The sequence below is a fragment of the Salvelinus namaycush genome, chromosome 7 (assembly GCF_016432855.1).
Source record: "Salvelinus namaycush isolate Seneca chromosome 7, SaNama_1.0, whole genome shotgun sequence".
Lineage (NCBI taxonomy): Eukaryota > Metazoa > Chordata > Actinopteri > Salmoniformes > Salmonidae > Salvelinus > Salvelinus namaycush.
Window position 1 is genome coordinate 37,214,110 of NC_052313.1, and position 25,289 is coordinate 37,239,398.

The 25,289-nt window shown below is 42.1% G+C and overlaps 1 protein-coding gene across 1 annotated transcript in view; it reads left to right on the forward strand.

Annotated features, from left to right (window-relative positions):
• Window positions 1-567: 567 nt before the first annotated feature.
• LOC120051206 (N-chimaerin) overlaps window positions 568-25,289 on the forward strand; it is a 54,526-nt gene continuing 29,804 nt past the window's right edge. The window contains exons 1-4 of the mRNA XM_038997944.1: window positions 568-606; window positions 934-1,007; window positions 2,689-2,727; window positions 2,814-2,869. Coding sequence (XP_038853872.1) covers window positions 989-1,007; window positions 2,689-2,727; window positions 2,814-2,869 — 114 coding nt within the window. The 5' untranslated portion in view covers window positions 568-606; window positions 934-988. The remainder of the gene's footprint in view (window positions 607-933; window positions 1,008-2,688; window positions 2,728-2,813; window positions 2,870-25,289) is intronic.

The following is a 25,289-nucleotide window of genomic DNA, read 5'->3' on the forward strand; positions in this document are numbered from 1 at the left end:
TGTGTAATAAAACGACTGCTATTATGGTGCCTGGCACAAGGCCTGGGCTTTATCTGGCTATCCTGCTCATGACCCTACAAGATCGAGTTGGTAGCACACACCTTCCATATGTATTTTGTATTTCTGTTACTCTTCCTGGGGTCCAGCAAAATGAAGGCAGTTATACAACTTTTTTAAAAACATTACAATGCATTCACAACAGATTTCACAACATATTAAGTGTGTGCACCTCAGCCCCCTACTCTACCACATATCTACAACACAAAATCCATGTGTACGTGTGTATGACCGGTGGCACAGGAAGTAGTGCTCTTGCCTCCGCACTGCAGGATCTATGAATCGATAGCTCAAACATTGCCTGTGTTAGGCAACATTGCATGTAATAGGCTTATGGCTTTCAGGGATCCTTGGGACTTCCCAACTCTGACGTTACTACATTGAAGTTGACATTTAAAATGGGTAGGGACATCCTAAGGATCCCGGATAGCACTAACCCTGCCCCATTCTATTCTGAGCAGCATCACATGGTAACCATGGTAACAATTTGTGATATCACGTGATATCACAAGATGGCGACTTCGTTATAGATGGATACGGTGATGTGGTGTAAGTACAATCTGTTGGGCTCAACTATATTATCTATATGCATCGGATAGAGTACATATTGGCTTTATTCTCAATGCAGATAAATGAATGTTTGCATCTACGCCTGTTCGCGATCTTTGTATTTGTTTATTTTTGCAATGAAGTCGGCGGCGCTAGCGTAGCGGTGACTCACAGTGTGAGCAAACGCGTTAACGTTAAGTGGCTAACGCTAGCTAGCCTGGACTGGCTCTGTTATTGTTGTAGAAACGTTTTATACAGTTTAACATTTTCTTGTTGCTATATGTTTTCTCGCAAATTAATATTTATTTACTGTATTCCCATTATCAGCTTTCTAACTGCGGTGGACATTGTCATCTATTGCGCATCAGTTATCGCACCAAGAATGGCTCTAAATGTCTTTGGTAAGTTATCTAGCTAGCAAACTGTTCGCCTCTGTCAGTTTGATACATCTCTAGTTCCAATACCAGCTCTAACGTCATCTTCCTAGTAATGCATGTGACAGATATGCAAATGTTATGCTATAGAAATGTGGTCAGTGTTTGGCTATCCAGCTACTTTTTTTGGGCATTGTCGGGAGGCCTGTAAGAGTTCTTTCGCGCGAGATGAAAACAACGTATTTTGCGTCAGCAGATTTGTAGATAAGATGTTGGCTAGCTAACTAACAGTTTAGTCCAGTCATTATCAACGTTAACGAATTAGCGTTACAGCCTTTTAGGTCATGTCAAAACCCCTTGATCACCAGAGGGCATCACAAGGTGTTGAATGACACACTTTGTCAGCTTGTCTGTGATGATTGACAAAGGACCCTTTGTTGTTGTTGCATCAAACAAAAAACAATGATAGGGGTAGGCATCGACATGTCTGTCACTTTTGGTCCGACTAGGAAAGGGAGAGAAAATACATAAAGAACAGTTAGGGGACAGGAAATTGCATTTCAAGTTTAAGATAGAGCTGACATCCAGGCTGTGGGGGATGAGACGGCAAGCTCTGTGCTTCTGACAGATATCCAGTGTATTCTGTCGGAACACGCATGCCATAGTCCTTTCAGGATGTGGGGTGTGGTTGAAAGCACAGTCTGCAGCAGTCTGTAGTGCAGTCATTTTTTGAAGGTCAGAACATCCTTGTAGTAGCCTAATTCAAATCTTTGGCAGTAGTAAGTAGTAGCTATCTTTTAAAGGTATCCTAGGCAATGGTATTGACCCAAACTGCATGTGCTACAGTAGTGGTACGGTTTAGTATAGAACAGTGGTCATTTTTTGTAAGGATATGTTGCTATGAGTGGAGACAGTGCGACCATATCAACAATGGCAGACGTGTTAGAAGAGTTTTGTGTTCTGCCTCTTTTATGTTTATGCTTCCTACACTGCTATGTGGCTGAGGCATTAAAGGAGAGCATAACTGTCTCTTGAACTCTGCTCTACGAGTTAAATGACAACAAAATGGTGCATTACTGCCAGTCCACCACCAACATGGATGGATGTGCGGAGGCTATGTCATAACTCCATGGCCAGATACCACGTCTTGGGGCCAGCTGCACCTCCTTTTTAGCGAGGTGAGCTGCGCTGAAAAAAGTGTAATATGAAAAGTAAATTCCATGCCCCCATAAAACAGTTTGGCTTGGCACCATGATGTATAAATGTTTTAATGTATGCATGCTCTTACTTCTCAAGTACAATAAGTGTAAGCTAATATTAATGTTAGATTTATTGTGAATGTGCATAAAATCCACTGCATTAGTTTGGTATTGTTGATTAGGCTAGTCTCAAAGTATCTTTCGTGTAGCCTAAAATGAGTAACCTATATTATCCTCGAAGGCAATTCAGATGTGCTAAAGGCCCGCTAGTGTAATACATTTTTTTGTAAAAATATGATGTCTGTGTTACTGAATCTGTTCACTTGCTGTAGATGTAGCAAATAAAATTTGTCAGGGTGGCTTAATCAGCACTGTTTAAGTGTAGTGTGATAAATTGATCACCTGGAGGCACTGTAAATCAGGAAACAAAGATTTTTGTTAGTCTGTCAATGTTGAGTTAAAAAAAAAAAAAAAATGCAAGACTTGATATTATGTTCTTCCTTCCTCAGACCATGATGAATACAGACCACCAGTGTGGAAATCTTACCGTGAGTATAAATGTATTCTAATGATGAAAATATTGTAGGGAGCACTGTAATCATGATGTTTTACTTGTGTTCTGTTTTTGCACCAGTGTATCAGCTCCAGCAGGAGGCACCACATCCACGGCGATTGACCTGCACCTGTGAGGTAAGCAAACAGATATAGATTAGAGACAAATTTCAGACAGTCGTAATAGATTCTCAACCTTAATATAAGATTATTTAACAAAATTCTTCCAATATGACAATTTTATATTAACTGAAAACAATTTACTGCAACACTTGATGAACTGTGACAATATAGGTTTGCACAGGACTCATTTCTTCATCCTGCTCCCGCAGCTTTTTATACCGCACCCACCACTTCCTCCTGTTTTTTTGTCTAACTCCCACCTGCTCCTGCAACAACTGGTCCCCCCCAACAGCAGTTCCAAAATGTTATTTTAGGCTTAACTAACTTGGGAGCCCTGGTCCCAGCAATTTTGCCCCCCTAGGCAATATCAAAATGCACAAAAACAGCCAAATAAATAGGTTAAATGATCAGATATTCTCACATGGCCAGTTTGTTAGGCTACCGGTAGGCTATTATTGGGCTACATATCAGCCAATAGGCTAGGGGTAATTTGAAAGAGTTCCAGAGTTGGAGAGAAGTAGAATAGAGTGGGTACTTGACTTGAGCTACGTTTTGCATAATTTTTAGGATTGGGACGATTTTCAGGCGGAGACGTGTTATTTCCAGTCAATGTAGTAAACGACACTCACCGGCCAGTTAGTAGATACAACCATCTAGTACTGGGTCGGACCCCCACACTTTGCCTCCAGAACAGCCTGAGTTCTTCGGTGCATTCTACTAGGTGTTGGAAACATTTCACAGGGATGTTGGTCCATGCTGACACAATGGCATCATGCAGTTGCTGCAGATTGGACGCCAGTACATTCATGCAGCGAACAACCCGTTCCATCTCATCTCAAAGATGCTCTATTGGGTTGAGGTCTGGGGAGTGCGCAGGCCACTCAAATAAACTGAACATGCTGTCATGTTCTAGGCAAAAAAATTTTACTTCTCAATTGTCCAGTGTTGGTGATCGTTTGCCCACGAGCTGCTGCTTCTTGTTTTTAGCTGATAGGAGTGGAACACTGTTCACACCCCTCTTGTTGGGGAAGGTAAAATGTTTCAATTTTAACCTAATTTCGTGCAATACAACACATTTGGCATGGGGGAGAGATTTTTTGTTGCTGTTTTTTAAAGCTAATTTCCTGTAATTCTATCGGTTCTTCCATACCTTTTGTGTGTTTATATGATACCAGGGGTCAAAGCCCGGTACGTATTGACCCCATTATGGGTCCGGATTCGGTCCACAGTCCGCCAGTTGATTATGGAGGTCCGAGATAGACACTGTCATGCTTGAAAAACCCAGGAGGGTGGCAGTTTGGCCGGCAGCGACGGTCATACCCCGCTCAAAGTTGCTTAGGTCACTAGTTTTGCCCATTCTAATGTTCAATCAAACAGTAACTGGATGCTTGTCTGCATATTTTATATAGCAAGCCACAGCCACGTGACTCACTGTCTGTAGGAGCGATCCATTTTCATGAACTGGGTGGTGTACCTAATAAAATGTCTGGTGAGTGTATTTACGTTTGTCATTTAGCAGACTCTTATCCAGAGTGACTTACAGTTATAGCTCATATTTAGGAAGTTTCAGAATCCCAGAACTAAAATCTAACGTAATTGTGGCAGATGCTCAAATGTTCTAGGAGGAGATTAGAGCTTGGCTTATTTAAAGTTATATCTGTATAGATTCACATACCAGTATAGATTTTTACAATACTGTCTATAATGGTATTTTAAAGATGCAATATGCAGAAATCGCTCCACCATTTCCTGGTTGCTAAAATTCGAATAGTTCGCCTATTTTCAATTTGTATGACAAAACAAGCGGCCGTTGTGTAGATAATGATTGTACATCTAAACCGCTGTGAAATACAGTATTTTCCATAACCAAAAATATTGTTTTGAAGATGGTGTAAAAGATGCAAAAACTAAACTTAAGAATATGAAGCATAGAAATAGCGCACCGAGAACAGAGATGGCGCCGGAGATGAAGGCAGACTTTTTACATGTCCCCAACCGATTGTGTTTTTTTGTTTGTTTATTTGCCTTGTTTGTTACACATTTTTTAAACTTATTTTGTACATAATGTTGCCGCTACCGTCTCTTATGACCGAAAATAACTTCTAGACATCAGGACTGCGAATACTCACCACGGACTAGCAGAATCCTTTTTTCCCTTTCACGAGGATGATGAGCTCGATGCGAAGGATATACTGCTTTCTCGGGAATAGGCCCTGATCCCCGTGATATGCGGAGAAAAAGGGGCCGAAGGGCGGGAATAAACCACTTGCAAACGTGCAATCTTTGGAGAATAAAATCGATGACTTACGCGGAAGATTAAACTACCAATGGGACATTTAAAAACTATCTTATGCTTCACGGAGTCGTGGCTGAACGAAGACACTTAACATACAGCTAGCTGGCTGGTTATACACTGTATCAGCAGGATAGAACAGCGGCATCTAGAAAGACAAGGGGCAGCGGACTATGTAAATAACAGCTGGTGCACGATATCTAAGGAAGTCTCGAGCTATTGCTCGCCTGAGGTATAGTATCTCATGATAAGCTGTAGATCACACTACCTACCTAGAGAGTTTCTGTATATTTCGTAGCTGTTTTACATACCATCACAGTCAGGCTGGCACTAAGACAGCTTTGAAGGAGCTGTATTCCGCCCTTAAGCAAACACACACCCAGAGTCGGCACTCCTTGTAGACTGGGACTTCAATGCAGGGAAACTTAAATCCGTTTTACCAAATTTCTGTCAGCATGTTAAATGTGCAACCAGAGAAAAACAAATTCTGGACCACCTCTACTCCACACACAGAGATGCATACAAAGCTCTCCGTCGCCCTCCATTTGGCAAATCTGATTCCTGCTTACAAGCAACAATTATAGCGTGAAGCACCAGTGACGAGATCAATAAAAAAGTGGTGAGATGAAACAGATGCTAAGCTACAGGACTGTTTTGCTAGCACAGACTGGAATATGTTCCGCGATTCTTCCAATGGCATTGAGGAGTACACCACATCAGTCATTGGCTTCATCAATAAGTGCATCGATGACGTCAACCTCAGTGACCGTACGTACCCCAACCAGAAGCCATGGATTACAGGCAGCATCCGCACTGAGCTAAAGGGTAGAGCTGCCGCTTTCAAGGAGCGGGACTCCAACCTGGAAGCTTATAAGAAATACCGCTATGCCCTCCGACGAACCAGCAAACAGGTAAAGCATCAATACAGGACTAAGATCGAGTTGTACTACACCTGCTCTGACGCTCGTTGGATGTGGCAGGGCTTGCAAACCATTACAGACTACAAAGGGAAGCACAGCCACGAGCTGCCCAGTGACACGAGCCTACCAGATGAGCTAAACTACTTCCATGCTCGTTTCGAGGCAAGTAACACTGATACATGCATGGGAGCACCAGCTGTTCCGGGAGACTGTGATCACGCTCTCCGCGGCCGATGTGAGTAAGACCTGTTAACTTCTCTAGGATAGGGGGCAGCATTTTCACGTTTGGATGAAAAGCGTGCCCAGAGTAAACTGCCTCCTACTCAGTCCCAGATGCTAATATATGCATATTATTATTAGTATTGGATAGAAAACACTCTGAAGTTTCTAAAACTGTTTGAATCATGTCTGTGACTATAACATAACTTATTTGGCAGGCAAAACCGAGGACAAACCATTCAGATTTATTTTTTTGAAGTCACTCTCTTTTCAATGGGTATTCATTGGGAATCCAGATTTCGAAGGGACCTTCCTGCAGTTCCTATCGCTTCCACTGTATGTCAACAGTCTTTAGAAATTGGTTGAGGTTTTTCCTTTCAGAAATGAAGAAGTAGCCATGTTCAGAATGAGGCTCCAGTGAAGTGTACTGTTTGTTAGAGGCGCGTGACCAGAAAGCATGCTACACATTTTCCTCTGATATTGAACACAGATCAGCCCGTCTTCAATTTTATCGACTATTTACGTTAAAAAAGACCCAAAGTTGTATTACAAAAGTAGTTTGAAATGTTTGGACAACGCTTACAGGTAACTTTTGAGATATTTTGTTGTCACGTTGTGCAAGTTGGAACCGGTGTTTTTCTGGATCAAACGCGCCAAATAAATGGACATTTTGGATATATATCGACGGAATTAATCGAACAAAAGGACCATTTGTGATGTTTATGGCACCTATTGGAGTGCCAACAGAAGAAGCTCATCAATGGTAAGGCATGAATTATATTTTTATTTCTGCGTTTTGTGTCGCACCTGCGGGGTTGAAATATGCTTTTCTCTTCTTGTTTACTATGGTGCTATCATCAGATAGTAGCATCGTTTGCTTTTGCCGTAAAGCATTTTTGAAATCTAACACATTGGCTGGATTCACAACAAGTGTAGCTTTAATTTGGCATATTGAATGTGTGATTTTATGAAAATTAAATTTTTATAGTAATATATTTGAATTTGGTGCTCTGCATTTTCACTGGATGTTGGCCAGGTGGGACGCTACCGTCCCACATATCCCAGAGAGGTTAAACAGGTCACCATTCACAAGGCCTCAGGGCCAGATGGATTACCAGGACGTGTACTGCGACCATGCGCTGACCAACTAGCAAGTGTCTTCACTGACATTTTCAATCTCTCCCTGTCTGAGTCTGTAATACCAACATGTTTTAAGCAGATCACCATAGTGCCTACGCCCAAGAACACAAAGGTAACCTTCTTAAATGACTACCGACCTGTAGCACTCACGTCTGTAGCGATGAAGTGCTTTGAAAGGCTTGTCATGGCTCACATCAACACCATTATCCCAGAAACCTTACCCCCGCTCCAATTTGCATACCACCCCAACAGATCCACAGATGATGTAATGTCTATTGCACTCCACACTGCCCTTTCCCACCTGGACAAAAGCAACACCTATGTGAGAATGCTATTCATTGACTACAGCTCAGCGTAGTAGCTAAGAACCCTGAGACTAAACACCTCCCTCTGCAACTGGATCCTGGACTTCCTGACGGGCTGCCCCCAGGTGGTAAGGGTAGGTAACAACACATCCGCCACGCTGATCCTCAACACAGGGGCCCCTCAGGGGTGCGTGCTCAGTCCCCTCCTGCACTTCCCTGTTCACTCATGACTGCACGACACCAACACCATCATTAAATTTGCGATTGACACCAGTGTCAGCCTGATCACCGACAACGATGAGATCACCGACAACGATGAGACTGCCTATAGGGAGGAGGTCAGAGACCTGGCTGTGTGGACAACAACCTCTCCCTCAACGTGATCAAGACAAAGGAGATGATTGTGGACTACAGGAAAAAGAGGGCCGATAACGCCCCACTTCTCATCGACGGGGCTGCAGTGGAGCAGGTTGAGAGCTTCAAATTCCTTGGTTTCCACATCACCAACAAACTAACATGGTCCAAGCACACCAAGGCAGTCGTAAAGAGGGCATGACAAAACCTATTCCCCCTCAGGAGACTGAAAAGATTTGTCATGGGTCCTCAGATCCTCAAAAGGTTCTACAGCTGCTCCATCAAGAGCATCCTGACTGGTTGCATCACTGCCTGGTATGGCAACTGCTCGGCCTCTGACCGCAGGCACAACAGATTAGTGCGAATGGCCCAGTACATCACTGGGGCCAAGCTTCCTGCCATACAGGGCCTCTACCAGGCGGTGTCAGAGGAAGACTCCAGTCACCCAAGTCATAGACTGTTCTCTCTGCTACCGCACGGCAAGCGGAAACAGAGCGCTAAGTCTAGGTCCAAGAGGCTTCTAAACAGCTTCTACCCCCAAGCCATAAGACTCCTGAACATCTAATCAAATGGCTACCCAGACTATTTGCAATGCCCCTTCTCCCCCTCTTTTACACCGCTGCTACTCTCTGATATCATTTTAAAATATATACACTGCTCAAAAAAATAAAGGGACCACTTAAACAACACAATGTAACTCCAAGTCAATCACACTTCTGTGAAATCAAACTGTCCACTTAGGAAGCAACACTGATTGACAATACATTTCACATGCTGTTGTGCAAATGGAATAGACAAAAGGTGGAAATTATAGGCAATTAGCAAGACACCCCCAATAAAGGAGTGGTTCTGCAGGTGGTGACCACAGACCACTTCTCAGTTCCTATGCTTCCTGGCTGATGTTTTGGTCACTTTTGAATGCTGGCGGTGCTTACACTCTAGTGGTAGCATGAGACGGAGTCTACAACCCACACAAGTGGCTCAGGTAGTGCAGCTCATCCAGGATGGCACATCAATGCGAGCTGTGGCAAGAAGGTTTGCTGTGTCTGTCAGCGTAGTGTCCAGAGCATGGAGGCGCTACCAGGAGACAGGCCAGTACATCAGGAGACGTGGAGGAGGCCGTAGGAGGGCAACAACCCAGCAGCAGGACTGCTACCTCCGCCTTTGTGCAAGGAGGAGCACTGCCAGAGCCCTGCAAAATGACCTCCAGCAGGCCACAAATGTGCATGTGTCTGTTTCTGACCGTTTGAGCAGACTCCATGAGGGTGGTACGAGGGCCCGACGTCCACAGGTGGGGGTTGTGCTTACAGCCCAACACCGTGCAGGACATTTGGCGTTTGCCAGAGATCACCAAGATTGGCAAATTCGCCACTGGCGCCCTGTACTCTTCACAGATGAAAGCAGGTTCACACTGAGCACATGTGACAGACGTGACAGAGTCTGGAGACGCCGTGAAGAACGTTCTGCTGCCTGCAACATCCTCCAGCATGACCGGTTTGGCGGTGGGTCAGTGATGGTGTGGGGTGGCATTTCTTTGTGGGGCCGCACAGCCCTCCATGTGCTCGCCAGAGGTAGCCTGACTGCCATTAGGTACCGAGATGAGATCCTCAGACCCCTTGTGAGACCATATGCTGGTGCGGTTGGCCCTGGGTTCCTCCTAATGCAAGACAATGCTAGACCTCATGTGGCTGGAGTGTGTCAGCAGTTCCTGCAAGAGGAAGGCATTGATGCTATGGACTGGCCCGCCCGTTCCCCAGACCTGAATCCAATTGAGCACATCTGGGACATCATGTCTCGCTCCATCCACCAACGCCACGTTGCACCACAGACTGTCCAGGAGTTGGCAGATGCTTTAGTCCAGGTCTGGGAGGAGATCCCTCAGGAGACCATCCGCCACCTCATCAGGAGCATGCCCAGGTGTTGTAGGGAGGTCATACAGGCACGTGGAGGCCACACACACTACTGAGCCTCATTTTGACTTGTTTTAAGGACATTACATCAAAGTTGGATCAGCCTGTAGTGTGGTTTTCCACTTTAATTTTGAGTGTGACTCCAAATCCAGACCTCCATGGGTTGATACATTTGATTTACATTGATCATTTTTGTGTGATTTTGTTGTCAGCACATTCAACTATGTAAAGAAAAAAGTATTTAAGAATATTTCATTCATTCAGATCTAGGATGTGTTATTTTAGTGTTCCCTTTATTTTTTTGAGCAGTGTATAATGTGAACAAATGAGCTGAGATAAGGGAGGTGAAGACAATAAAAAAGGCCACGGTGGTGAAGTAAATACAATATAGCAATTAAAACACTGGAATTGGAGATTTGCAGTAGGTGAATGTGCAAAGTAGAAATACTGGGGTGCAAGGGAGCTAAATAAATAAATACAGTAGGGGATGAGGTAATTGTTTAGGCTATTTATAGATGGGCTATGTACAGGTGCAGTGATCTGTGAGCTGCTCTGACAGCTGATGCTTAAAGCTGGTGAGGGAGATAAGTGTTTCCAGTTTTAGAGATTTTTGTAGCTCGTTCCAGTCATTGGCAGCAGAGAACTGGAAGGAGAGGCGGCCAAAGGAGGAATTGGCCCTGGGGGTGACCAGTGAAATACACCTGCTGGAGCGCGTGCTACGGGTGGGTGCTGCTATGGTGACCAGCGAGCTGAGATAAGGCGGGACTTTACCTAGCAGGGTCTTGTAGATGATCTGGAGCCAGTGGGTTTGGCGACGAGTATGAAGCGAGGGCCAGCCAACGAGAGCGTACAGGTCGCAGTGGTGGGTGGTATATGGGGCTTTGGTGACAAAATGGATGGCGCTGTGATCGACTGCATCCAATTTGTTGAGTAGGGTGTTGGAGGCTATTTTGTAAATGACATCGCCGAAGTCGAGGATCAGTAGAATAGTCAGTTTTACGAGGGTATGTTTGGCAGCATGAGTGAAGGATGCTTTGTTGCGAAATAGGAAGCCAATTCTAGATTTAACTTTGGATTGGAGATGTTTGATGTGAGTCTGGAAGGAGAGTTTACAGTCTAACCAGACACCTAGGTATTTGTAGTTGTCCACATATTCTAAGTCATAATTGTCCAGAGTAGTGATGCTGGGTGGGCGGGAAGGTGTAGGCAGCGATCGGATGAAGAGCATGCATTTAGTTTTACTTGTATTTAAGAGCAGTTGGAGGCTACGGAAGGAGAGTTGTATGGCATTGAAGTTCGTCTGGAGGGTAGTTAACACAGTGTCAATCATCTATGCATAGTCACTTTAATAACTGTTTGTACTTCCTCGACTAACCGGTGCCCCCGCACATTGACTCTGTACCGCTACCCCCCTGTATATAGTTTCGCTATTGTTATTTTACTGCTGCTCTTAATTACTTTATATTTCTTATTGTTATCTGAACTTTTTGAAACTGCATTGTTGGTTAGGAGCTCGTAAGTAAGCATTTCACTGTAAGGTTTATACCCATTGTATTCGGTACATGTGACTAATAACATTTGATTTGACTTTAAACAGGTCTCCCGCTTCTTAGACTTGCTTTCAATGAGAATGACAGATCTATAACTAACTTTTTTTTTTTCAGGTCGCCCAAATTGTTACATATTGCAGCTTTAAGTGCTAAATAAATGAAAAAGTTCTACAAATGATCTTACTTCATTGTCAGGTTAGTTCAGTAAAAATGGAGATAGCCCATTTAAAAACCACTTCACTCAAAACATATTTAGAACTTTTATTATGCAGTCCACAAGAGCTTAGGAAGTTGGAGAATTGGCCTGTGCTTTTCCACCCATACCTATAGGCTACTTAATTGAGACCATACAAGTAGACGCACTTCATCTCACACACCTAATGTGGATAGGAACCTGAAACAGAAAGGATGAGTGTGTGAATATTGCGACAGAAGTGCTTTTAATTCAATAGATTGTTTTTTAAATAATCTGTAGCACTGAACCATATTTAATCCCGACATTGTCTTGGCCACCTGCTCCTGCCCGCAGCATTAAATATGCAGACTGCGCCACAATGACCTCTATGGAGCTCTCTACTGTACAACAGATGTAGTACAAAGCCTGAATCATTACAGGTTAACTTCACATTGCATTTGGGACTTTTGTATTTCAACCACAACACAAGCTGTTCTGCAGCAGTGACACGCTGTTCCGTAGGTGGTTCCCTACCACCCTCTAGCCTAGAGAGCTCTGTAGGCTCCTTTAGACAGAATGAGCTGATTTGCTCTCTCATTGCTGCACACCCTGCCAGCACACCCTGCCTGGCCATTTATCATCTGACCCCCACAACTCTACCTTTAGGGTTGACTTCTGAAAGTGTCTGTTTCCTCTACAACTGTGGTCACCAACCAGTCGATCATGATTGACTGGTCGATCGCCAAACATTTCTGTAAAAAAAAACAACCATCAAGCCTTGCGTTCCTGTATTTTTAAAAATTAGTTTCGCACTGTTGGTGGTAGGAGCACTTGTTTCAGCAGCCATAGCGCCGGGATGGCAGTGTTCCCATTTTGAACCATTTCATGTGTCTGAAGGTAGAACTCTGCCTCCCTGGCTCAATGAATACAGTGATGAGCTCATGTTTAAATTATTCAGCACTACCAACACTGCGCATTTTATGGCTTATAAAAAAGTGTTGAACATTCTCTCTACTTACAAACGCAACAATCAGCACTGAAGCTGCAATGAATGAGTATAGCCAAGTATTCCGATAAGCTAGCTGCTTGTCTTAAAAATAAAAATAAAAAACATTTATATTGAGGAATATTTCACCTTCTCTGGTTATAGGAATAACAACATGAATTGGTGTATGAGGCAGAAATAATGCAGTGGGACTTGAGTTTTGCCATCTGCTGGAAGACTGTGTCCCCTTTTCTCAGCGGAAGGATGGTGAGTCGGGTGATAGGCAGCCTCAACGCTCCTCTCTCCCTCCCCTCAGACTGACCAGCAGCTGCAGGCTAGATCCAGTAAAAAAACAAACAGAAGCAAATTATTATGCTCACTTAGCTGTGGCTCACAAGTAGTACAGAATTTGATCTATTACCGTGGTCTGAGAACAACAACATTGGCAGGGCAATTCAAGCATAGGCAATATGCAGTGATAATGTATTGAGCCTACGGCACTAACCTCTTTGCTACAGAACTGTTTTAATTGGTTAATGTTAAAAAATAAATAGCATATTTTGACTCTGATCTTGACTCAGAAAAGGTTGGTGACCACTGCTCTTCAAAGATGGGACAAAACCACAAAGGGTTGCTCTCATTGTCTGTGCTTGTGAAGTGCTGAACAGTAGCTGAGGTCTGTCTTTTGTGTCAGAAGTGGTGATAAGCAGTATTGGTTTCCTCTACTAACCCACAGGGAGATAAAGTTTTGTTGAAAACCTGCTTACGCTAGCTGTTGTACAAAGATATGAAATTGCTCTCTTGATGAGCCTACTTGTCATTTGGGTATTGTCATAGTTTTGAAGGATTTCCATACTTAGTGTGTTTCCTAAAACAGTCTACATTTCCTAAAACAGTCTACATTTCAACACATGTTTTTAAGGTAATCTTCTCTACAAAGCATAGCCTATTTATGAATTTAGAATACATTTCTATATTCTTTATTTTAGGCTTAAAAATAAAACCTTACCAAGGTTTGGTCTCCTTAAAAATTGTGCGCCGTCAACCAATCATGTCAATGGGGAGCTATATGGTGCCCTCTACATTGTTACAAAATTTGAAAGGCGCACAGCAATGCGGTACGGAGATCAATTTGGCCTATGTATGCATAAATTGGTTTTAAATTCCCTCTACACCGACACAAACAGTATCCCGCAGACACTAACACACACCCTTGTTCTCAGCCATATTTGTCTTGAATACTTTGGCCTTTACTATTATTAGGTAAAGAAGCACAGATGGGATGATTTATAAATAATTTAATTGCATGTGTATTATTTGGAATTGAAGGGGCTCAGTCACACAGGCCATTCTCTCAGTGACACAATTGTGCCATGACCCTCTATTGACATTGAGGAGATGGGGAGCCCATTTGCATGAATTGTATCTCAGAAGCCAGTTTACTGGGTTTGGAGTGGGGGTTAATTATAAATAATTCAGTCTGAACAGTAGCTTTAGGAAATATAATATATAAATATAAAGTTAAAGTTGAGAGAGTGTTGATTTTAGGGGTTTCCATTTAATGTTTAGTCCACAAATCTTAGGCTATTCCCTGGAGGTGATGCCTTCCTCTGTCTGTCTGCTTTTTAACCTTCATAAAACTAAAAGTCATTATATAAGGTTACATGAGGTGAAACCAGGCAATTTAATAAGTAGAGCTGGGACTATAAACCCAAAATTATCGTCATCAACCATACTGATCAGGCATTTTGCTGATATCGTTTGTTACGATAAGTAGCCTATACTATAGCAATGTGAAGTTTGAAATTAAATACATTTCCTAATATGGGTGATTGTTAATGGGACAATTTATGGCCACAACTATTCGACTTGTAGTTTTAAAGGATAAAAAAAAAACTGTTGCAGATTAATGTTATAAACTTATTGTTCTATTTGTTATCGTCTCAATTCAGGCAATTTATCGCAATATGGATATTTGTCCAAATTGCTAAGCTCTATTAAGTAGTCTGCTCTTTTGCGCATACTGTATATAGCACTTTCTCTTGTCTGACACAGTACTGTATTTTAGTTTGTAATATGCTAAATGTTTTAATCGCAAATTATCATTGCAGACTATGCCTATTGTAGTTTTGTCTATGTTGCTTGCTGCCAGATTGGAAGTGATGGAAAGATTCAGATTTTGTCTGGTTGTTTTCTGCTCATTACTGTATGTCTGCCCGAAGGTAAATTGTTAGCTGACCTCTCGTGTGGACATGCACTCTTTACTGGGAATGTAAACACATGCTGGTGTAAGTGGAGGATTCAAGGGTGATTACCCTGCCTGTATCTAATAGCTTGTTCTGCCTGCACCAATAGAAATCAGATGCCCTGGCAGCCAGCCATCAGCTTTGATCTCTGACGCGAACTACAACGTCCGTCTGTCCGCCCGCCCAGTACCGGTCAAAAGTTTGGACACATACTCATTCCAGGGTTTTTCTTTTATTTTGACTATTTTCTACCTTGTGTAATAGTGAAGACATCAAAACTATAAAATAACACACATTGAATCATGTAGTAACACAAAAAGTGTTAAACAAATCTAAATATATTTTAGATTCTTCAAAGTAGCCACCCTTTGCCTTGACAGCTTTGCACACTCTTGGCATTCTCTCAACCAGCTTCACCTGGAATGCTATTCCAACAGTCTCGAAGGAGTTCCCACATATCCCGAGCACTTGTTGGCTGCTTTTCCTTCACTCTGCGGTCCAACTCATCCCAAACCATCATCTCAATTGGGTTGAGGTCGAGTGATTGTGGCCAGGTCATCTGATGCAGCACTCCATCACTCTTCTTCTTGGTCAAATAGCCCTTCCACAACCTGGAGGTGTGTTGGGTCATTGTCCTGTTGAAAAAATATATATATTCCCACTAAGCGCAAACAAGATGGGGTGGCATATCGCTGCAGAATGCTGTGGTAGCCATGCTGGTTAACCTTTCTGCGCACAGATCCCGATTTTCGGGATCATTTCCCTAAACAACCGCTGAATTGCAGGGCGCCAAATTCAAAAATATTACTAAATATATTTATAATCATGCAATCACAAGTGAAATATACCAAAACACAGCTTAGCTTGTTGTTAATCCACCTATCGTGTCAGATTTTGAAAATATGCTTTGCAACATGTTGTTCTAGCATTGATTGTATCAATCAATGCTAGAACAGTTAGCCTTATATTAGCTTGGTCACGAAAGTCAGAAAAGCAATAAAATTAATCGCTTACCTTTGATCATCTTCGGATGTTTGCACTCACGAGACTCCCAGTTACACAACAAATGTTCTTTTTGTTAGATAAATATTACTTTTATAACAAAAAACGCCATTTGGGTTGCGCGTTATGTTCAGAAAACTACAGCCTCGTTCCGTTCGACGAAAATTCCAAAAAGTATCTGTAATGGTCGTAGAAACATGTCAAATGTTTTTTATAATCAATCCTCAGGTTGTTTTTAACAAACATAATCGATAATAGTTCAACCGGACCGTAACCTATTCAATAAGAGAGAAAAGGAAAATGGAGAGCTCCCCTCTCGCGCGCACGCACTATTCAGAGAACACCTGACTACTTTTGAAAAATCTCGTTCATTTTTAAAAATAAAAGCCTGAAACTATGTCTAAAGCCTGGTCACAGCCTGAGGAAGCCATTGGAAAAGGAATCTGGTTGATACCCCTTTAAATGGAAGAAATACTGGCCAGGAAACAGAGAAAAAAGAGAAAAAAAATGAATATCACTTCCGGGTTATATTTTCTCAGGTTTTCGCCTGCAGAATCAGTTTTGTTATACTCACAGACAATATTTTGACAGTTTTGGAAACTTTGGAGTGTTTTCTATCCTAATCTGTAAATTATATGCATATTCTACGATCTGGACCTGAGAAATAGTCCGTTTACCTTGGGAACGTTATTTAAAAAAAGAAATAATAATAATAATCTGACCCCTAGCGTCAAGAAGTTAGGTGAAGCTTGAATTCTAAATAAATCAACAAAGCACCATCTCACCACCACCTCCATGCGTCACGGTGGGAACCACACATGCAGAGATCATCCGTTCACCTACTCTGCATCTCACAAAGACACGGCGGTTGGAACCAAAAATGTAATTTGGACTCATCAGACCAAAGGACAGATTTCCACCGGTCTAATGTCCATTGCTCGTGTTTCTTGGCCCAAGCAAGTCTCTTCTTCTTATTGGTGTCCCTTAGCAGTGGTTTCTTTGCAGGCATTTCTACCATGAAGGCCTGATTTTTAAACTCCGTCTCCTCTGAACAGTTGATGTTGAGATGTGTCTGTTACTTGAGCTCTGTGAAGCATTTATTTGGGCTGCAATTTTGGAGGCTGGTACCTCTGAACTAATGAACTTACCGTCTGCAGCAGCAGTTACTCTGGGTCTTCCTTTCCTGTGGCGGTCCACATGAGAGCCAGTTTCATCATAGCCCTTGATGGTTTTTGCGACTGCACTTGAAGAAACTTTAAAAGTTATTAATGTCCCGCATTGACTGACCTTCATGTCTTAAAGTAATGGACTATTGTTTCTTTTTGCTTTTTTGAGCTGCTCTTGCCATAATATGGACTTGGGTTTTTAACATCTTCTATATACCAACCCTACCTTCTCATAACACAACTGATTGGCTCATGAAGCTGGTTGAGAGAACGTGCAAAGATGTCAGCAAGGCAAAGGTTGGCTACTTAGCATAATCTGAAAAATATTTTGAATTGTGTAACACTTTTTTGGTTACTACATGATTCCATATGTGTTATTTTAAATAATTTTGATGTCTTCACTATTATTCTACAATGTAGAAAATGGTTAAAAAAAACTAAAAAACTTATGAGTAGGTGTCAACTTTTGACTGGTACTGTAAATACATATACAGTGCATTCGGAAAGTATTCAGACCCATTTACTTTTTCCACATTTTGTTACATAACAGCCTTATTCTAAAAAATACTTTCCGTAAGTATTCAGACTCTTTTGCTATGAGACACAAAATTGAGCTCAGGTGCATCCTGTTTCCATTGATCATCCTTGATGTTTCTAAAACTTGATTGGAGTCTACCTGTGGTAAATTCAATTGATTGGATATAATTTGGAACTGCACACACCTGTCTAATACAAGGTCCCACAGTTGACAGTGCATGTCAGAGCAAAAACCAAACCATGAGGTCGAGGGAATTGTCTGTAGCGCTCCAAGACAGGATTGTGTCGACCACTTCTGGGGAAGGGTACCAACAAATTTCTGCAGCATTGAACGTTCCCAAGAACACAGTGGCCTCCATAATTCTTAAATGGAAGAACTTTGGAACAACCAAGACTCTTCCTCGAGCGGGCCGCCCGGCCAAACTGAGCAATCGGGGGAGAAGGGCCTCACAATTTTTAAAACATTACAATACATTCACACATTTCACAACACTGTGCGCCCTCGGGCCCCTACTCCACCTCTACCACATATCTACAGTACAAAATCCATGTGCATAGTGCGTATGTTATCGTGTGTGTATGCATGCGTTTGTGTTGCTTCACAGTCCCCGCTGTTCCGTAAGGTGTATTTTAGTTTTTAAAATCTAATTTTACTGCTTTCATGATTTTCTTGATGTGCAGTAGAGTTACAGTGGGGCAAAAAAGTATGAATGGGGCCATTGTATCGTGAGATTTTGAGTGAAAACCTCCTTCCATCAGCAAGGGCATTGAAGATGAAACGTGGCTGGGTCTTTCAGCATGACAATGATCCCAAACACACCGCCCGGGCAACGAAGGAGTGGCTTCGTAAGAAGCATTTCAAGGTCCTGGAGTGGCCTAGCCAGTCTCCAGATCTCAACCCCATAGAAAATCTTTGGAGGGAGTTGAAAGTCCGTGTTGCCCAGCAACAGCCCCAAAACATCACTGCTCTAGAGGAGATCTGCATGGCGGAATCGGCCAAAATACCAGCAACAGTGTGTGAAGACTTACAGAAAACATTTGACCTCTGTCATTGCCAACAAAAGGTATATAACAAAGTATTGAGAAACTTTTGTTATTGACCAAATACTTATTTTCCACCATAATTTGCAAATAAATCCATTAAAAATCCTACAATGTGATTTTCTGGATTTTTTTTTCTCATTTTGTCTGTCATGGTTGAAGTGTACCAATGATGAAAATTACAGGCCTCTCATCTTTTTAAGTGGGAGAACTTGCACAATTGGTGGCTGACTAAATACTTTTTTGCCCCACTGTACATGTAGTCATGGCTCTATGTAGTACTTTGTGCCTGCCATAGTCTTTTCTGGACTTGGACTGTGAAGAGAACTCTTGTGGGGTATGCATGAATGTCCGAGCTGTGCGCCAGTAGTTCAAACAGACAGCTCTGTGCATTCAACATGTCAATACCTTTCTTAAATACAAGTAGAGATACAGGTAATTAGAGGTCGACCGATTATGATTTTTCAACGCCGATACCGATTTATTGGAGGTCCAAAAAAGCCGATACCGATTAATCGGACGTTTTAAATCAAATAAATAAATGTATTTGTAATAATGACTGAATGAACACTTATTTTAACTTAATACATCAATAAAATCAATTTAGCCTCAAATAAATAATGAAACATGTTCAATTTGGTTTAAATAATGCAAAAACAAAGTGTTGGAGAAGAAAGTAAAAGTGCAATATGTGCTATGTAAGAAAGCTAACGTTTCAGTTCCTTGCTCAGAACATGAGAACATATGAAAGCTGGTGGTTCCTTTTAACATGAGTCTAAAATATTCCCAGGTAAGAAGTTTTAGGTTGTAGTTATTATAGGAATTATAGGACTATTTCTCTCTATACCATTTGTATTTCATTAACCTTTGACTATTGGATGTTCTTATAGGCACTTTAGTATTGCCAGTGTAACAGTATAGCTTCTGTCCCTCTCCTCGCTCCCACCTGGGCTCGAACCAGGAACACGACAACAGCCACCCTCGAAGCAGCGTTACCCATCGCTCCACAAAAGCCGTTGCAACAGTTTGCAGAGCAAGGGGAACAACCACTCCAAGTCTCAGAGCAAGTGACGTATTAGCGCACACCCCGCTAACTAGCTAGCCATTTCACATCGGTTACATCAGCCTCATCTCAGGAGTTGATAGGCTTGAAGTCATAAACCGCAGAGCTGTTTGAATGAATGCTTACGAGCCTGCTGGTGCCTACCATCGCTCAGTCAGACTGCTCTATCAAATCATAGACTTAATTATAACATAATAACACACAGAAATACGAGCCTTAGGTCATTAATATGGTCGAATCCGGAAACTATCATCTCAAACGAGACGTGTATTCTTTCAGTGAAATACGGAGCCGTTCCGTATTTTATCTAACGGGTGGCATCCCTAAGTCTAAATATTCCTGTTACATTGCACAACCTTCAATGTTATGTCATAATTACGTAAAATTCTGGCATATTAGGCGGTCCAAACTGTTGCATATACACTGACTCTGCGTGCAATGAACGCAAGAGAAGTGACACAATTTCACCTGGTTAATATTGCCTGCTAACCTGGATTTCTTTTAGCTAAATATGCAGGTTTAAAAATATATACTTCTGTGTATTGATTTTCAGAAAGGCATTGATGTTTATGTTTAGGTACACATTGGAGCAACGATACACACCGCATCGATTATATGCAACGCAGGGCACGCTAGATAAACTAGTAATATCATCAACCATGTGTAGTTAACTAGTGATTATGATTGATTGATTGTTTTTTATAAGATAAGTTTAATGCTAGCTAGCAACTTACCTTGGCTTACTGCATTCGCGGAACTGGCAGGCTACTCGTGGAGTGCAATGTAATCAGGTGGTTAGAGCGTTGGACTAGTTAACTGTAAGGTTGCAAGATTGAATAACCCGAGCTGACAAGGTAAAAATCTGTCGTTCTGCCCCTGAACGAGGCAGTTAACCCACCATTCCTAGGCCGTCATTGAAAATAAGAATGTGTTCTTAACTGACTTGCCTAGTTAAATAAAGATAAAATAATAATAATTTAAAAAAAGAAATCGGCCAAATCGGTGTCCAAAAATACTGATTTCCAATTGTTATGAAAACTTGAAATCGGCCCTAATTTAATCGGCCATTCTGATTAATCGGTCGACCTCTACAGTTAATCTCTCCTCCACTTTGAGCCAAGAGAGATTGACATGCATATTAATAATATTAGCTCTCTGTGTACATCCAAGGGCCAGCTGTGCTGCCCTGTTCTGAACCAATTGCAATTTTCCCAAGACCCTTTTTGTGGCACCTGACCACACGACTGAACAGTAGTCCAGGTGCAACAAAACTAGGGCCTGTAGGACCTGCCTTGTTGATAGTGCTGTTAAGCAGGTAGAGCATCGCTTTATTATGGACAGACTTCTCCTCATCTAAGCTACTGTTGTATCAATATGTTTTTACCATGACCGTTTACAATCCAGGGTTACTCCAAGCAATTTAGTCATCTCAACTTGCTCAATTTCCACATTATTTATTACACGATTAAGTTGAGGTTTAGGGTTTAGTGAATGAGTTGTCCCAAATACAATACTTTTAGTTTGAGAAATATTTAGGACTAACTTATTCCTTGCCACTCACTCTGAAACTAACTGCATCTCTTTGTTAATGCACATTTGTGGCCTGCTGGAGGTCATTTTGCAGGGCTCTGGCAGTGCACCTCCTTGCACAAAGGCGGAGGTAGCGGTCCTGCTGCTGGGTTGTTGCCCTCCTACGGCCTCCTCCACGTCTCCTGATGTACTGGCCTGTCTCCTGGTAGCGCCTCCATGCTCTGGACACTACGCTGACAGACACAGCAAACCTTTTTGCCACAGCTCGCATTGATGTGCCATCCTGGATGAACTGCACTACCTGAGCCACTTGTGTGGGTTGTAGACTCCGTCTCATGCTACCACTAGAGTGAGAGCACTGCCAGCATTCAAAAGTGACCAAAACATCAGCCAGGAAGCATAGGAACTGAGAAGTGGTCTGTGGTCACCACCTGCAGAATCACTCCTTTTTTGGGGGTGTCTTGCTAATTGCCTATAATTTCCACCTTTTGTCTATTCCATTTGCACAACAGTATGTGAAATTTATTGTCAATCAGTGTTGCTTCCTAAGTGGACAGTTTGATTTCACAGAAGTGTGATTGACTTGGAGTTACATTGTGTTGTTTAAGTGTTCCCTTTATTTTTTTGAGCAGTGTGTATATATATATATATATATATATATATATATATATAAATTAGCAAAATGTCTGAACCTGTTTTTACTTTGTCGTTATGAGTTATTGTGTAGATTGAAGGAAGAAAATACATTTTTTTTATCTTAGAATAAGGCTGTAACTTAAAGTGGAAAAAGTCAAGGGGTCTGAATACTTTCCGAAAAGCACTGTGCATTTTTTAAATGTCGCCCCTTGTGTGCACATTCGGTAATACTGTATATCCTGATATGGTACAGAAACGTTCTGAAAATATGAATACCACCCGACTCTAATTGCAACAAAACATTTTCAACACTTTTTATTTTTTTTATTTTTTTTTTACCCCCTTTTCTCCCCAATTTTCGTGGTATCCAATCGCTAGTAATTACTATCTTGTCTCATTGCTACAACTTGTACGGGCTCGGGAGAAACGAAGGTCGAAAGCCATGCGTCCTCCGAAGCACAACCCAACCAAGCCGCACTGCTTCTTAACACAGCGCGCCTCCAACCCGGAAGCCAGCCGCACCAATGTGTCGGAGGAAACACCGTGCACCTGGCCCCCTTGGTTAGCGCGCACTGCGCCTGGCCCGCCACAGGAGTCGCTGGAGCGCGATGAGACAAGGATATCCCTACCGGCCAAACCCTCCCTAACCCGGACGACGCTGGGCCAATTGTGCGTCGCCTCCCGGTCGCGGCCGGCTGCGACAGAGCCTGGGCGCGAACCCAGAGACTCTGGTGGCGCAGCTAGCGCTGCGATGCAGTGCCCTAGACCACTGCGCCACCCGGGAGGCCCTCATTTTCAACACATTTTGATATGGGAATATCCAGTAGCATAGGCCTAGACAACTGCACAATTAAGTAGTAATCTGTGGCACCATGGGACATTTATTTAACGAGTTTCCGTTTCTCGAATTAACTCAAGAATATCAGAATCTCTATACTATCCGTCATCCATCAATCATTTTCTCCTATTTCCGTCTCATTCTGAACGTCGTAATATTCTATAAATCTACACAAACCCTGGTCTACATGATGACTCAGCGATACACAAATTGGCTTAGTTAATTTATTTACTAAATAAGCATACAGAATTACATAAACACACACACACAGGAGATATTATACATTGATTACTAACATAATGCAATGACAAGTCCCTGGTGAACTTTCCCGATATGATGGCTGGTTACACAATGAAAGGGGTGGTGTAAGAAAGAGCGGGAGAAGGAGAGACAAAGGAATTCAACTATCGTACATAATACGCTCATTGTGGATATTTAGCACCCTAACAATCACTCGTTCGGATTTAGAAATGCAATGTACATATTTACGCTTATGTCTTTGTCGTCTCTCTTTGTTGAAATCGCCAGGCCTATTTTATGGGGAGTCAGTCGACAAAGTCTTTGGTTGTCCACCAGAGGTCACCATGCTGTTTGTAATCGTAACTTCTTGGTCTCGGAGTGTCTGTTAGAACCGATCCTCCAAAGGTGTACCACGCATTGTTCAGAGATGCTTGTAAGAATAGTTATTTTTGACGTATCTATGGTGGTGAAAGGAAATTGTTCCTTGTCTCTCGTCTTCGGTCGAGTTTCCTAGACTATTTTACATATACAGCTGCTGACTGAATGTGTAGTCTAGTTTTCACCTTCACTCGTCGAGAGTGTGAGGGTCTTACCATTTTCAGGTCTAGTAGTTTTAAACCATTTTACACGCCAATAGCAACCCGGCATGTTTTGGTCTGGTAGAGTCTAACCATTCATGACGTTCGGCTCAACAGCTTCCGCCTGCTTGGTCTCTAGAGATATAACCATTTGTAACGTATTCAAATCAAATCAAGTTTATTTTATATAGCCCTTCGTACATCAGCTAATATCTCGAAGTGCTGTACAGAAACCCAGCCTAAAACCCCAAACAGCAAGCAATGCAGGTGTAGAAGCACGGTGGCTAGGAAAAACTCCCTAGAAAGGCCAAAACCTAGGAAGAAACCTAGAGAGGAACCAGGCTATGAGGGGTGGCCAGTCCTCTTCTGGCTGTGCCGGGTGGAGATTATAACAGAACTATGCCAAGATGTTCAAAATGTTCATAAGTGACAAGCATGGTCAAATAATAATCATGAATAATTTTCAGTTGGCTTTTCATAGCCGATCATTAACCTGTTTGGGCTGCAAGGGGCAGTATTGAGTAGCCAGATAAAAGGTGCCCATTTCAAACGGCCTCGTACTCAATTCTTGCTCGTACAATATGCATATTATTATTACTATTGGATAGAAAACACTCTCTAGTTTCTAAAACCGTTTGAATTATTTCTCTGAGTGAAACAGAACTCATTCTGCAGCACACTTTCTGACCAGGAAGTGGAAAGTCTGAAATCGAGGCTCTGTTCTTCTTCCTGCCTATAAATGGCCATGATACGTAAGAGTCTACGTGCACTTCATAGACCTTCCCCTGGATGTCAAGAGGCTGTGAGAGAAGAAATGAGGTGATTATCTTGGTCTGAGATGGAACACATCATCTTGGAATGACGTGTCCCCCATTTTCGGTACTCTGAAGAGCGCGAGGTGGACAGTGGGATTGCCTTCTGTTTACCTGCCGTTATAGGCGACTACCAGCTCCGGCTTTGATTTTATTTGATACATGTGACCATATCATCGTAAAGTATGTTTTTTCAATATAGTATATAGAACATTTTTCGGGAGTTTTGCCGTGTTCCGTTCTCTTCCGTTTGTTGACATGGAGAGCGTCGTGCCACTTGGCAAGTGTGCATGCTAAATGAAGAGGGAAAGTTGACGTTCTAAATCCTAACAACGATTGTTCTGGACAAAGGACACCTTGTCCAACATTCTGATGGAAGATCAGCAAAAGTAAGAAACATTTTATGATGCTATTTCATATATCTGTCGTAGATGTGAACTAGTCGTCGGCGCCCAAGTGTTTCTGGCTATTGTGGTAAGCTAATTTAACGCTACATTTTGTTTTCGCTGTAAAACACTTAATAAATCGGAAATATTGGCTGGAATCACAAGATGCCTGTCTTTCATTTGCTGTACACTATGTATTTTTCAGAAATGTTTTATGATGAGTAATTAGGTATTTGACGTTGGTGTCTAAATATTATGGCTGCTTTCGGTGCAATTTCTGATTGTAGCTGCAATGTAAACTATGATTTATACCTGAAATATGCACATTTTTCTAACAAAACATATGCTATACAATAAATATGTTATCAGACTGTCATCTGATGAAGTTGTTTCTTGGTTAGTGGCTATTTATATCTTTATTTGGTCGAATTTGTGATAGCTACTGATGGAGTAAAAAAGTGGTGGAGTAAAAAAAGTGGTGTCTTTTGCTAACGTGGTTAGCTAATAGA